Consider the following 16,771-nt stretch of genomic DNA (forward strand, 5'->3'; position numbering starts at 1 on the left):
GATCCCCTAATGTAAAGGAAAAAAAAAAGTGATCCAAGATCCAAGACCATTGCACAAAAAGTTACACTTATCCACATCTTCTTCAATATGCAAACCACTTTTGTGCCAGTTATGCTACCAGTGTGTATGAATAAGTGTACGGAGCACAAATCTAATTTAATTTTCCTGCACTGAAAAAAAAAAAATTAAAGCAATCTAAACTGTACAACAATGATGTACATTTTTTATTATTATGGGATGAAAACAGGAGAGAATTTAATTTCCAACGTTATTGTAAAAATTGTTAATACTGACAATGTTATGCTGGTGTTTATTTTGAGTATCTAATTCTACATTATTATTTACAGTGCAAAATCATTGATCAAAGTAACTAATACATATGATGAAACCTAAATAATAAAAAATAAATATTGGAATTTACACAAACTATTATTTCCTTCTTAAAGGGACATGAAATCCAAAAAAATTATTTCATGATTCAGATAGAGGATACAATTTTAAACAACTTTCCAATTTACTTCTATTATTTAATTTGCTTCCTTCTCTTGTTATCCTTTGCTGAAAGGTTTATCTAGGGAAGCTCAGGAGCAGCAGAGAACCTAGGTTCTAGCTGTTGATTGGTGGCTGCATATATATATATATATATATATATATATATATATATCTATATATATTGATTGTGATTGGCTCACCCATGTGCTCAGTTAGAAACCAATAGTGCATTGCTGCTCTTTCAACAAATGATACAAAGAGAATGAAACAAATTAGATAATAGGAGTAAATTAGAAAGTTGTTTAAAATTGTATTCTCTATCTGAATCATGAAAGAAAATTTTTGGGTTTTATGTCCCTTTAATTCTGATGTAAATTGTTCTTCTCTAAATATAATTAAACTATTATTTATACAAATGATTTACTTGCTATAATACTAGTCTAAAACTCTACTATCAACTAAAGCATGTCTTCTTGACCTATGAAATACATTTAAATAGGTTTTCTCTTGAAACACTTACCGAAGTTCATATGAATGCATTAGTTATGTGTCAGCATGTTGCTGTTAAACTAATATACGCTGCCAGACGTGGAGGTGTCATTAGTGGGATTAAAGAGAAATGTTTCTTTTAATTCTTTATATAATAAAACATAAAGATGCTAGTTTTCTTCTATTTTAAACTTGAGTTTAAAAGTATATGAAACGCAACATTTGTCTTTCATGATTCAGACAGAGTATGCAATTTTAAACAACTTACTAGTTTACTTCTATTATCATTTTTTCTTCATTCTCTTTGTATCTTTAGTTGAAAAGCAGGGACGCATGCTTTTGAGTCGGCCCATATGGCAGAAGTTATGCAATAATGTTATCTATTTGCAAGAACACTAGATGGCAGCAGGGCCGCCATCAGGGGGTGACTCCTGTCAGGGGCCCAATGGGCCAGGGTGCCCCATGAGGCAAGAACAACTATTATTTTAATTATTTTTTTTTACATTTTGGCAGCCACCAGAGTGCTATTGAACATGGGAAATGTTATTACAAGGACTAAAGCATTAGCATTTGAGAGGATTTCTGAGAGTGCACTAAACCACTATGCACAGTGTGAGACAGACTTGGCACTTAATGGGACATGAAACCCCCAAAAATTATTTCCTGGTTCAGATAGTGATACATTTTTAAACTATTTTCCAATTTACTTCTATTATATAATTTGCTTCATTCTCTTGGTATTCTTTGTTGAAAAGCATATCTAGATAGGATCAGGAGCTTGGAGCTATCTGCTGATTGGTGGCTGAACATTTATGCCCATTTTCATTGGCTTTCAAATGAGTGCAGCTAGCTCCCAAGAGTGCATTGCCGCTTCTTCAATAAAATATACCAAGAGAAGGCAGCAAAATTGATAAAAGAAATAAACTGGAAAGTTGTTTAAAATGTATGCTCTATCGGAATCATGAAAAAAAAAAAAAAGGCTTTCATGTCCCTTTAAGTTTGTACAGTGTGTGCCTGAGTCACACGGCAGATCATTTTCATTTGCAGAGGCGGTAGGACTTACTTAGTAAATGTTTTTTTATTTCTTTATGCAATTTTGTACTGTAACTTAAGTGTGGTAGTAGTTGTATGGTGGGGCCAGGGGTCCATAAAATCACATTTCTTTTAGAAATATGCAGCAGTGTATTTATGATTATTTGACAATGCTGTAGAAATTCTATATTTAAAGCCCTGCAGACATGTTTCCTCCTCAATACACAAATGGTAGGTGCACTTTTGGCAGATATGAGTTTATATATATATATATATATATATAAATATATATATATATATATATATATATATATATTACATTCCCGTTTACTGCCCCTTTATGCAAGGACTTTCCAGATGCAAGGAGGCATTTTATCTAAGATTTTTACATCTGCATAAAATGTTATACTCTCAGACTAAGATTGCTCAGTGTTTGAAATGAGACAGGTTAACTTAACACTGTTCAGTTTACACTAGAGCTGATATAATTTTGAAATACATACAAACAAGCCTAAATTCTGAATTTAACCAGATCTAATAGTATGAGACTGAGTACCACAGCTTATGGTGCCACCAAGACCATAAAGAGTACTGCATTTTTAAAAGCCATAAGTACAGCTGACAGATGGGAACATATGTACACCATATTTGAAGTTGTGCTTTTGGTTGGGGAAAATGGGGGGGGGGAACAAACATATGTCAACCTTTCAAAAGTACTTTTCTTCATCTAGCCATCTACCCAGATCATTAATGTACAATTTTGAATTCACAGAATTATTTTTGTTTGCACATTTACAAATATGATTCTTTAAAAAGTGATCTATTATGTCAGTTCTTTTGATAGACTTGCATTTTAGCCAATCAGTACTGACTCATAAATAAGTCCACATGAGTGTGCACAATGTTATCTATATGGCACACATGAACTAGCATCATCTAAATGTGAAAAACAGTCAAAATGCACTGAGATAAGAGATGGGCTTTAAGGGCTTAGAATGTAGCATATGAGCCTAGCTAGGTTTAGCTTTCAACAAAAATACCATAGTGAACAAAGAAAATTTGAAAAAAAAATTGAAAAGTTGTTTAAAATTACATGCCCTATCTGAATCATGAAAGTTTAATTTTGACTAGACTGTTCCTTTTAATTATTAAAATGATCACAATGTAACAGACAATCATAAGTCTCTTATAAATCAAGTAAAAAATATATGCTTTTACCATCCTTGCATTTACTTTATATCTTGTTTTGCTTTGTAAAATACTGAGGTACTGACAGACTACCATCTGAACAGTAGCTTTTAAAACAATGAGCTCACTCAGTTTTAAGCAAGATAGGACATATGTTGCATGTTTCGTTGGAACAAAGTGTATTTACTTAAAAGAATAAAGACAAATCTGAAATACACAGTAGTGCATACCAAATTTGAGTATAACAGTTTTCATTATATAACTACATGCAAAACGCTTTTTTTTAAAAAATAAATTAAAAATAAAAGAATAATCACAACTTTTGTGATTAATGTTTACAGTGTGGACACAATCCATCAAGCCTAAAGAGGTTGGTCAGTCATAAAGGCTGCCTGCCATCAATGCATGCAAGGGAGAGGAAACTGTTCACAAGATTTATAATTACAAGACATTTATGTTGTGCTGCTATAGAATAACAGTTTGTTTTGGACTAGACTGTCTCTTTAAAATGTGTTTAGCTTTACTTGTCTCATATATGCCAAAAGTGTACACCCCCTGATGGCCACCTGTAGTAATTACATGAGTGGTAAAAAAAGGAGCTAGTTACAATTCCCAGTGTAATATGATGAAATATAACAAGTCCTTGCAAAGTGTGGCCTTATGATGACGACAGTGCTACCATTGAGTGAAATCACACTGTACGTAAGCATTATTTTGCAAAGCAGCGTCTCTGCTTCACATATAGAATATATATATATATAATAGGTAGATACATATATATAGCTCAAAAGATAAAAATGTTCCTTTCTAAAATTATTTGAAAGACATCACAGTACGGATGAGGGGAGAGTTTTAGACTATCAGACCCTAAGTATTAAACATGTGTAGTTGATCAGGTATGGCAGCGCAGTTTAGTTCATACTCTGGAATGGAGTTTCCAAATGTATTCCTCAGTCAATCAAAACTCAATGAAGAAACAACTAACATAGGGGCCGATTTAACTTGTGTCTGGCGGACATGATCCGCTGTAGCGATATCATTGCACAAGCAGTTCTGGTGAACTGCTTGTGCAATGCCGCCCCCTGCAGATTCAGGCCGCTAGCAGCGGTGTTAATCAACCCGATCATATGCGATCGGGTGGATTGCTGCCCGCCCCCTCAGAGGTAGCATACGAGTTTAGGAGCAGCGGCCTGAAGGCTTGCACGGAAACAGATGTATTTGGCCCCATTCGGGCCAAGATAAATCGGCCCCATAGTGCAAATACAGCCAGGTATAAGAATGCCTTAAATGGAATATACTCACAAGCAGGTGCATAAATGTCACACTTTAAAAGACAGCCAGAATCTTCTCTTGCATCGATAATACTCCAGTTTGACAAAATTGCTTAGTTAAAAAGGCAAACAAAACTCAACCGCTTAAGGTGGATCAACCACCTTTCTCAAGAGTAGTTAAAAAATGTTCCAATGAGCGAATATGCATGCCCATGTCCGCCTTTGCTTAATAAATTGAGCCTTTACTGGCAAACTCACAGACACTCACACAAAAACAATTTGGCAAATACATTTTGGAACACACGTAAATAAATACTGGTACACACACACCTTGAAACATGAACTGGCAGAGGCAAAACACTGTATTACACTCACAGGAGCAGCAACAAGCATAAACTATAATTAGCATGTGGACCCTTACTGTTTCAGCAGATTTACTCACAACTGTCTACTGGTTTCTGACATAATTACACCTTTCTCATAGTCTTAACAGTCTAAGTATCAAAATCCATAAAGCAAACATCACAGTTACTGCCTGAAATTTATTTGACAGTAGGCAAAATGCAACAATGATTGCAGGTTAAATAGCCCATAACATAAGTAACTTTAGTGAGAAACAGTCAAATTAGCAATAACCAGTAATAAATATAAGATGCAGTCTGCGACTGAGGGACATTGAAACAAAAGGTATTTCTACTTCTGGTTTAATATCCAAGAAATTTAATGTAATTCTGGAAGAACTCTTAGACTGAGTAGATATACAGAGGGGACTGATTACTGCATATAAGTGAAGTAATGCCACATGAAACATGACATGCCTATGAGCAGTTTTTCTGCACAATACACAATAAAACATACTAACTACATAGAAACACAGTTTTTATGGCAATATTAATATCATGTCATCCAATATTTTAAATTACAAAGGGCTAGAGTGGTATATTTATGTTTTGTGCTGGCTGGGCACTCAAAATTCTGCTCCCCATCCCAAATCTGCTGCCCTAGGCACCGGCCTTGTTGGCCTAGGCCATAATACGCCCCTGGCTGGAGTACAAGAGGAGCGATAACATTAGCGTGTGTGATATAGAAAAGTTTGCCCCTGAGCTAACTAGTGCTCATATTACAGGTTGAAAGTAAATGTGACTGCACAAGTGCAAACTAAATTTGCACTCGTCGAGTTAGTGTAAGTGAAGACCTGCACTAAACACAACATAAATACATTACAAATACATGTACACTCATATATACACTGTCTAATAAAAAATATACATATAAATATTAATAAAAAAGTTATTAAGGATTTAAAGGTATATGGTATATGACAAGGTGTTTGACTGCAAATGACTATAATATATTATATATACACATACATATACATGTCTAAAAATGTGTAAGTGTGTGTATGTATATATATATATATATATATATATATATATATATATATATTATCATTATCAGGTGCATTCATGTTGGGTATAGCAGTTAGCGCTTGAGCGATAGGTGTTTTTTTTTTTATTTATTTGCACTCCCCATTGAAATCTATGGGAAGAAGAAGTTAACTCGGATTTTGCTCCCATGCAAACATTTTACTTTGAATTTGTAATACGCGCGCTAACCTGCACTTGTTAAAATTTACTTCTGGCAGTGTTTTTGCACGAGCGAAAGCACAAGATAGCGCACCACTTGTAATCTAGACAATTGTAGTTTAATATTTTCATTACATTGACTGTATGCTGTAAACATTTAAAGAAAATTCATTATGAAGTATACTGCAACTAGCAGGGCAAAGCAGGGAGTGCTCTGATTACTTTTGTTAAAGAGATGGGCGGTATAGTGTCTGCAAATGTAAAAATTGGCTGTTGTGGGACAGACGGTACAAAATTATATTCACAGTGGGTTAACCCTGTGTGTTTATTTTACAATTTTAAGCCTCATTTACACATCTACTCGCTCTATACACTACAATGATTGAAATGCATTGCAAGATTAAAATCAAGCTTGTCATTTATGACATATCCCAGGCATTCTTGAATTCTCTTATAGTATTTGTCCTAACCACCTCACCATTCCTACTGCAAAGCAAAATGTCAACTGATTATTTTTAGGCATGGGCATCTATATACACCAAAGATTTACATTTGCTTAAACGGAAATTAAACATAACATTTTTCTTTCAAGATTGAGATAGTGCATACAATGCTAAACAACTTCCCAATTTACTTATATTAGTACATTTGCTTCAGTCTCTTTGTATCCTTTATTGAAGGAGCAGCAATGCACTACTGTGAGCTAGCTGAGCATGACACAAGGAAAATATCTGCAGCCATCAATCAGAAGCTAGCTCCCAGTAGTGAATTGCTGCCCCTGAAGCTACATTGGTATATCAAGAGAAAGGAGCACAATAAGGGTCAGATTTACCATTAGGCAGAATAGGCATGTGCCTACAGGCGCCTTCCATAAAGGGGCGCCTGTCTCTCCATATGCCTTTTCTGCACACCTCTGCGGCTCTGTCCTCACTCACATAGTAGATAATAACTTTGCCCTAAACAAAGATGGCCGCCACACTGGCTGGTCCGGTCTGTTTCTCCAGTGAATGTAGACAGAGCGGCCTGAGAGTAAGTGTGTGGGGGTTGGTTCTTTCATGGAGAGTGACAGTGAGTGACTATTTGAGCGCTATTAAAGAGCGCACTGAGTGCATGCTATTTGTGCGCTATTACAAAGCACGCTGAGTGCATGGTGGGCATGTATCAGCTGTCAAAATGAAAATTACAGATTGTACAGTCAAAGAACAGTCTTTCATATAAAATACCATAGGTATGAATATTATTGCTAAAATGCAAAATGCCAGGGCTGTTGCACAGGAAAAACACACTTTAAAAAAACAACTGACCCTTGGTTTATTGTGCACATTGCAGTCTTGGTCAGCAAAGTTTTCTAAATGAAGCCCCAGTCTAGACAATCTGGACTTTTCTTGTATAAATTATATTTAAAAAAATACTGTTCTGACTGGAATCTCATCACAATGGACAAATACTGTCTGGAATGTTTTGTAAAAAAAAAACAACAGTTCTATAAAGTTTTAGGCTGTATCTATAGGTTCACATATGTGAACTGGGAGCATGTGGGGGCGCTTTAGATGTGTGTGTATGTATGTATATATATATATATATATATATATATATATATATATATATATATATATATATATATATACACACACAAAACACATAATAGTTCTTATTTCTGAATTTTTGCAGGTGCACCTGTAAAAAAAATCATGTCATGAATTATGCATTTATTTATTTTTTAAAGTTGCACTGCATTTGTTTACCTTTATACAAGTTTTTAGGTACTTGGCATGTATGTCCACATCCATTTGAACAACACTTTTTCACCCCAGAGCATTCATTATCAGCATCGCAGCTTTCAACGCAAGCAGCTGCAAAGCCACTGGCTTTCTCGGGAGCTGGACAGTCTCCTTGCTTCACTGACAAGACAGATTTGAGAAACTCGCAGCTGGTTAAACATTCATAGTGCTTCTTGGGAAAAAGTGGCTGGAACAGAAAAATAGTAGAATACAAATAATCATTATTTGTGACAAACTTATTGAACCTCATACAATGAAAAATAAAAAAATTAGATGAGGTAAAAAAAATATATAAAAATAAATATGCAGTATATATATAAAAAATAAATATTTTTATAAAGTTTAAACTAAACATAGGTAGGCTCATATGCTAATTTCTAAGCCTTTGAGGGCTGCCTCTTATCACATGCTTTTTAAATCTCTTTTCAACACAAAGAGACAGAAAGTACACGTGCGCCATATAGATAACACTGTGTTCAGGCACAGAAAGTTATTTAAGATCTAGCACAAAGCAATGCTAAATTTAAGACAATAGATAATAAACAGTCACAGTCATGTGATCAGGGGGCTGGAAGAAGGTTCCTAGACACAAGGTAATCACAGAGGTATAAAGTACATTAATATAACTGTGTTGGTTATGCAAAACTGGGGAATGAGTAATAAAGGGATTATCTATCTTTTAAAACAATAACAATTCTATGGTTGACTGTCCCTTTAAATGTTGTTTATATTAAAAATCCACACTCAAATAAACTTGATAAATACAAATATTTTTTAGAACCATAAATAATATGTCTATAAATTTGGTATGGCAGTCTCAGTTTTTAATAAAAAAAATTCTAGATGGTTAATGTCATGATTGCAATTTTAGATAATCCTGCTGGCAATCAAGACCCTATTTTCAACAGATTTATATATATATATATATATATATATATATATATATATAGATAGATAGATAGATAGATAGATAGATAGATAGATAGATAGATAGATAGATAGATAGATAGATAGATAGATATTGTATTGCTCTGTTACTTACATGTTTTAAGATATCAATTAAAAACATGAAGTTACAGTAGAATAATTATTTACTTTATTGTTTAAATTAACTGAATATGTTATTCACTTAAATAAGTGACCCTAACATCTCCACCCAGAATTTAACCATAACTAACAGGGCACTATTTTTTTCACTTTTTAGCACTATTTTTGAGTACATGTCAACCATGTAACTGGCCTATTAAATGCATTTCAGGATACACAAATTTAAATGATAATCTGCTAGGATTTCTTAAATAAGGTTGTTGGGAGTCACTACCCTTAATTAATAATGGAACTGAAAGCCAAAAACAAGACACAACTGTCAAAAAAGTTTTAACTAGGATGTTCAAATCAGTTAACAGTAGGCTTTACATCCAGTAAACTACAAAGCTATTTTATAATAGTATTGCACATAGAAATGGCTGTGCATAACAATCTCTCATTGATGGAGAAAAGGAAAGTTTTCCAATTTAACACATAGCAAATTTGCAGCTAGTTAATTAAATAAGTTTATTGTCCCTTGAGGCCTACCCTGCCCTGGGGCCTTCTCTTCCTTGTCCTATTTTGCAGCTCATTTTTTGACTGTGCCACTCAGTGTGCTGCTGTTCATTACTACTCTTTGAAGTTCTAAATTTAACCTCAATTACTAAATCACTAATCAAAGAAGGATGCTAAAGATCTAAACAGAAGTGCTTAGTCTACAGCTGCAAATTACAACTTTTTTTAACAGGGAGAGAGAAAAACTGCTACACATTATTTTCAGGTTAACAAAACTTTGATATTCATTTGGGTTAACACTTCATATTATGTTTTTTTCTTTTTTTCTTTCGTTTAGAAAGAAAGGTGTCACAAACATATGGAACCATTCAAAATAATCACAGAATAAAATATATTGTAAAAAAATAACCTGAAATATAGTTTCAATATAAATACACTAAAGATTAAAGAATTGAATTTTTATTAAAGGGGCAGTAAACCTAAAAAATAATGTAATATAATTCTGCACATAGCGCTAACTTAAGACTTTAAAGTATTGCAGGTATATTTTATTAAAAAAAATAAGTTTTCAGACCCCGCCGCACAGTGCTCTACTGAGCAGGTCTGGCTTATTGTCTAAGCGCATCTGGGCAACTGTCTAGTCACAGCCCGACCCGATCACGCCATTACACGCAATGTAGCTCGAGAGCAGGAGCGAGCTACATTGAGTGTAATGGCGCAATCAGGCCGGGCTGTGACTAGACAACTGCCCAGATGTGCTTAGACAAAAAGCCAGACCCGCTCAGTAGAGCACTTAGCGCTAAGATAATGTAATATAATTCTGCACTATGTACAGAATTATATTACATTATTTTTTAGGTTTACTGCCCCTTTAACTATTGTAGTATACACAGTATAATATAGTTCACATGGTGTATAATTTATTCTAATATACATATATATATATAGTTATGTTAATTGCTCAACAGGGTTTATTAGTTTAAATATTATTAATAAATTCTATATGTTTATTAAAGGGACACTGAACCCACATTTTTTCTTTCATGATTCAGATAGAGTATGACATTTTAAGCTTTCTAATTTACTCCTATTATCAATTTTTCTTCGTTCTCTTGCTATCTTTATTTTCAAAGCAGGAATTTAAATCTTAGCAGCCAGCCCATTTTAGGTCCAGCACCATGGATAGCGCTTTCTTATTGGAGGCTTACATTTACCCACCAATAAGCAAGCATAACCCAGGTTCTCAAACAAAAGTGGGCCGGCTCCTATGCATCATATTCCTGTTTTTTAAATAAAGATTGCAAGAGAACGAAGAAAATTTGATAATATTAGTAAATTAGAAAGTTGCCTAAAATTGCATTTTCTATCTGAATCATGAAAGAAAAAAATTGTGTTTAGTGTCCCTTTAAGCAGAAAGAGGAACCATAAAGGAAAACATTGAGGAAAGGCTTCTGTGACCCCCATAGAGGCCAAGTGGAGGGGTCATATGGGGGTCAGTAGGTTGGGCCTCATGAGGGTAGGTGGTGGAATGTAGCGGAAGTGTGGCATTTCAGGATCAGAACGTGCAAGGAGAAGCTGCTGCTTTCCTGTGCACAGCTGAATGGCGGGACCTGTACGGCAGGTGGCTCTTACCTGTCCTGCTGTGGCTGCTTTCAGGAATTGTTTTCTCTGTAAGTTAGTGCTGATCAGGGGTAGGACCGGGAGCATTGAATTGCGACCAGGACGTGCAAGGAGAAGCTCCGGCTTCTCCTCACATGGCTTATTTCCAGGATCAGTAGCAAAGTAAAGGGCTCATACCTGTCTTTGTGGTGGCTTTGCAGGAACAGCATCATGGTGGTTGGCTTAGAGGTTGTAAGCTGTCTGCCAAGAGGTAGGTCAGAGGTAGGACCGCTACTGTGAAGCGGTCACATGGGACTGGCTGGAGACAGCAGGAGGGCTGCTGGCAGCGGAGGTGGTGTCCGGAGCAGATGGCAAGCTTTAAGTTTGCAGGAGGTACAGGACCTTGACAGGGAGAGTACATAGCTGGAGCCTGTCGGCCCAGATAGTTTGAGCGTAACGGCTGATGTGGGGATACATGTGTGGCCTGAGAGGCGGGACCTGGTGCACACGGCTCTCAGAGGCAGGTGGGTGGTGTGGCAAGTAGAGGGGAGTGTGTGGGTGCTATCACGTGTCTTCCCTGGCACCTTCTGGAGCTGTAGCGGGCAAGCCTGGCCCGAGGAGTTTTCTGCTTTCTGGCAGTAATCAGGCATGGAGCGGGCGGGGCAAGGGCCCATTGACACGGGCCGAGTTATATGGATGATCGGTAGGTAGGGAGGCAAGAGCTTGGCAATAGTTTCAGGAGGAGAGGACGTGGCTGGGTTCAGTTGAGGTTGGTTAGGTTAGGGCCATAGTGACAGGGGAGCTGGAAGGCTATAGGTGGCGGTTTAATGGGGGTAGGCCAGGGGTTCTAGTCAGAGCAGCCCAGTGTTTTTCTCTCTGAGGCCTGCAGTTAGTCAGTGTGGGGGGATCCAGTTCGGTTTGGGTACAGGGAGCAGGCGGGGTGAGAGTAAGGGGCAGGTTAGGGAGGGCAAGTTGGGCACTGTCGTGTGGGCATTATTTTTGTCTGTTTAAGTACTTTAGCAAATTGTATTAGCGTTTTCTGGCAATTATTCCCTGGCAATTGTCTTCCTGTTTAACAAATGGTGGTACCAATTTTCCCAGAGGTTCAAAAGTTCAATAGTAGAGTTTTGAATATTCCCTTCTGGAAATCTGGAAGTGTGGCATTTCAGGATCAGAACGTGCAAGGAGAAGCTTCTGCTTTCCTGTACACAGCTGAATGGCGGGGCCTGTTGTAAGGCAGATGGCTCTTACCTGTCCTGCTGTGGCTGCTTTCAGGAATTGTTTTCTCAACAATTTAGTGCTGATCAGGGGTAGGGACCGGGAGCATCGAATTGCAAGAAGATCCCACCCTCCCCTTTTTTCTATTTGGTTTGATCTGTATGTCGCAGCTGGGGGGGGGGGGGGGGGGGCTTGCCTATTTTGTGGTGGTTTTGATCAGAGTGGATTGTTGGTACCTCCTGTTTGATTGACAGGGGAGAATTTTATACAAGGGGGCATGCCCTTCTTAGTGGTAGGATCGGCACACAGTGTGGATGGGCAAGCACCCTGGGGTTTTTATGGAAATGTTTAACTGATTATTTGGTAATGTTATGGATATATTATATATGGTTTTCAATAAAGCAAGCTGCGGCCTTTATAACCCCACCTTCTTGTGTCATGCGTTTATTTAAGCGGAACGTAAGTGCCTAGTATAGGGGTCAATCACATGAATGTGGATATTCTCTTAAGTAGATAAAAACAGAAAATATCAAAGAACTTAGCATAGACTGCCATATGAATTATAAAACATTAATATAAATAAAACAGCACTGATAGAAACTATCTTAATTGTGAAGCCATAACTGTAAAAATGTCTGTTAAAGAAGGTTGTTGTTGACATATAATACAAGAGAATAAGGAGATTAAGAGGGCACATATTATGGACAAACAACATTTTTGTATAGTCTTTCTGGTATATTTTTCATGCCCACATTCTTGAAAAACAGATCGTGGCCAAAACAAATTTGACATACCTCACAGAGATTTTGGCAGTTATTCTTTCTCAAATCCCATGTTTCTTTGCAGGGTTCCAAGCACTGTTGAAAGATGGAACAAATGCTTAATAAAATGGCTGTCATTCCTAAAGCATGTTTTTTTCCTTGTAGTTGATTCACATTAAACACATTCGCAAAAACAAGAACTATAAATCAGCAAAAGGAACAGTGGGATAGATTACATTTTCGTTCAAAAGGAATTGCACCTGGAATATAATATAGCACATTATTTTTTATACTGCGGATCAAAACTTCCAGCTGCAACTATCTCCTCTTTTGTAAGAATGGTAAACTGAATGTTTTTCTATATACTTTAAAAACACTTCTCGAACAGAACATATACATAAATCACAAATCACTTCTTTTTCAGTAACCACTATAAGATTTATGTTTTGTATATATTGTTATATGATATGATCATTGTAAACATTTTCTAAAAAGATAAAAAGAAACAGTAATTTAAAAACTACAGATTGATCCCTATCACAATAAGTCTACAACATGCCTTATTTTTTCATTGGAATGTTTTACATTGGTTGCCAAACACATGAATACATGCAAAAATAATTAATATCCTACAGAACAATGTTATCCATGTATACTATGTCCTATTCAAATAGTGTATGCATTGAATTTCAGGAAGAGCAGAAGGCCAAGTAGCTCTGTCAACATTACATTTGAACATTAGCACCTGTTTCCCTAAACTAAAAAACATGTTACCTTTAGCATCTCCTGATTAGGATTATCTATGTGTTTATGTAATCCATTAGCTGGTAAAAACATGCACATATGGATGTAAAATAATCTTTTAATTGTGTACCTTTGTTACATGGTTAAATGACAGTGGTACAATGTAAATACTAATTTATCGTTACCTATTATACATATGTGTCAGAAAAGTAAAAAAAAAAAACACATTTTGTGAACATATCAGCATATGGTAAATGGTTTCCATGTATGAGATACCAGCAATGTGCTAAAAAGTAAGAATATTGATATTGCTATTGTTTCAGAAATTAAAATGCCACAAATACAAACACTGCCCATACAGAATATAGCCATAGCAATATATGTTTTTCCCATATGTTCTTTTGCATGCTGTATGTTCATTTATATATATATATATATATATATATATATATATATATATATATATATATATATATATATCTTTTGTCTGAGGTAGGGGAGTGTGTCCCCAGAATGTCACGCTTGATAATAAAGATTTGATGAAAAGACCAGTGAGTGCCTTCCTTCATCCTGTATATATATATATTACTTTTTTCTGAACTCTGGATTTTCTCGCCCAATGGTGGGTACATTATGGTACCCCGAGGTTTTACGGTCCATAATGTACCCACCATTGGGCGAGAAACTCCAGAGTTCAGAAAAAAGTGGTGCTTTATTCTGAACAAGTGCTCCTTAGACTTAATTTTACTTGTTATAGAGGAAGTCACTTCAATCCTAGGCAGAGTTAAAGTCGAAATACAGACTTTTGAAAACACATACCAGGCTACACTCACTAGTGACACACAAGAAAACTGGTTATCTAAAATTAAATCACAAATAGACAAATACCAGACATATTTAATAACCTTTAAAAACAGGAAGTTGGAAACAGTAAATCAGGACTATAAACAAGGAAAAGTCTATAAATGGCTAACTACCACACCTGACACAAGAACCAGGAGGAGACAGAGAAATAGACTGGTCCACTTTGATACAGTGGACACTAGTGGGGGAGAGTCCTCGGACACTGACAGAAACCCCGCTAATACTTCTCTGACTCCACCTGGATCATACAGACCTCTAAACCAATTCTCTGCACATGCATCCAGGGAACACTCCACACCTAACCATCATTTTTTAGGGGTAACTACCCGCTCCCGGGGTGGGGGCGGCACAATAGACCCCATATTAGGCGGGCGGGGCATAAGACATCGACCGCCAAGACGCCCACGACAGAGGACATAGTAATTAATTTAAGTACACATAGTCTCTCTGATAGTGAACGCCAAGTCTTAAACCGGGGCCCATCTTTAGTGCCTAGCACAGCCCTTTCTGAGTTTGATTTAAAACTGGACCTGTATAAATTGAACAAATCACTTAAGATCAGGGAATTTTTTCAAAACTCCACATCTAGTTCAATTAAGACACAGGTAGAACTTAAATGTAAAATCCCCAGCTCTTTTGAACTGACCAATAGCAGCCCAAGCACTAAAATCTTTATCAGACTTGTCACTCAAGACCTTGAAACAGCTAGACATCAATCCCTTTGGACACACAATATGTCTAGGGAAGAACGACAGGCGATAAAGACCCTCCAGGATAACCCGTCTATAGTCATCAGGCCCGCCGATAAGGGCGGGGCTATAGTGATACTTAACTATGAGGATTACCGCACTGACATTCTGACTCAATTGACAGATACACATACTTACTCTGTATTACCTAATGACCCCACCACAAGGTTTAAAACACAACTGGATGCGCTGATCCAGATGGGTTTTGAACAGGGCTGGCTGTCCGAACATATCCGCGACTTTTGCTCTACCTCATACCCTAAAATACCTATCCTATATTCCATCCCTAAGATACACAAAACTCTGGATCATCCACCAGGCCGGCCCATTGTGTCGGCAAGGGATTCCTTGACACAACCGGTAGCGCAACTGGTGGATATCTTACTACAACCTGTTGTTAGGGAGGTAAGGTCATATATCATGGACACAGGTGATTTTATTCGGAAGATACGGACTGTTGACGTCCAACCTGATTACCTATTGGTCTGTTTGGACGTCAACAGTCTGTACACCATTATCCCCCACACTGAGGGTCTCAAAGCAATTGAGGAACATATCACCAATAACCCTCTTTATGAGGGTCCACCGGTTGAATTCTTTCTCTCCTTGATAGAATTTTGTTTGTATAAAAATTACTTTAGATTTGAAAGTAAGTTTTATTTACAAACGGCTGGTACAGCCATGGGTTCCTCCATGGCCCCCGCATACGCCAACCTATACATGTCCCAATTTGAAAATTTGTATCTGTGGCATACTACCAATTCGGCTATTGACGACATCTTAATGGTGTGGCGGGGGACCATGGAGGAACTACAAACTTAGTTTGAAAAATACAACATGGCCACTAGCAATGTTAAATTTAAGATGACGGTTGATACACAGTCTATTATCTTCCTGGACCTGACGGTCTTTAAAAAGGTACACCAATTGGGCACTACCCTATATCATAAACAAACCGATCGTAATTCTATTCTGAGTGCTGACAGTTGTCATCCCCCTGCCCTCTTAAAGGGCATAGTCAAATCTCAGTTTGTGAGAACTATGAGAAACAATTCAGAGATGCAGACTGGGGTCTCCCAACTGGCAGGAGTGGGAGAAAGATTCCGCGAGAGGGGGTATAAATCCTCTATTATTCAAGAAAATATGATCACAGCATCTTCACTCACTCAAGACGAATTGATCAAGCCCACATCAAAGAGAGATACGAGCAATAGATTAATTATGTCAACTACATTCACTCCAACCACCAAGAACACGGGACGTATCTTACATCAGCACTGGCCCATAATGATGTCTGATCCTAAATTAACATTCACTCGGCAGCTACAACCTATGGTGGGTTTTAAGAGGGGTACCAACCTTAAGGACCTCCTAATGCGCACTGATCAGAAATCCAGCTACACCACAGGGGCCAAAATAAATATCAAAGGATCATATAGATGCTTAGGCTGCACA

General features: G+C 36.9%; 1 protein-coding gene across 1 annotated transcript in view; it reads right to left on the minus strand.

Annotated features, from left to right (window-relative positions):
• ANOS1 (anosmin 1) overlaps positions 1-16,771 on the minus strand; it is a 210,802-nt gene that overhangs the window by 87,828 nt on the left and 106,203 nt on the right. Inside the window, 2 exon segments of the mRNA XM_053706453.1 lie at positions 7,804-8,026; positions 12,993-13,055. Of these exon segments, the coding sequence (XP_053562428.1) occupies positions 7,804-8,026; positions 12,993-13,055 (286 nt within the window).

Source organism: Bombina bombina, chromosome 3, assembly GCF_027579735.1.
Source record: "Bombina bombina isolate aBomBom1 chromosome 3, aBomBom1.pri, whole genome shotgun sequence".
NCBI classification, from domain to species: Eukaryota; Metazoa; Chordata; class Amphibia; order Anura; family Bombinatoridae; genus Bombina; species Bombina bombina.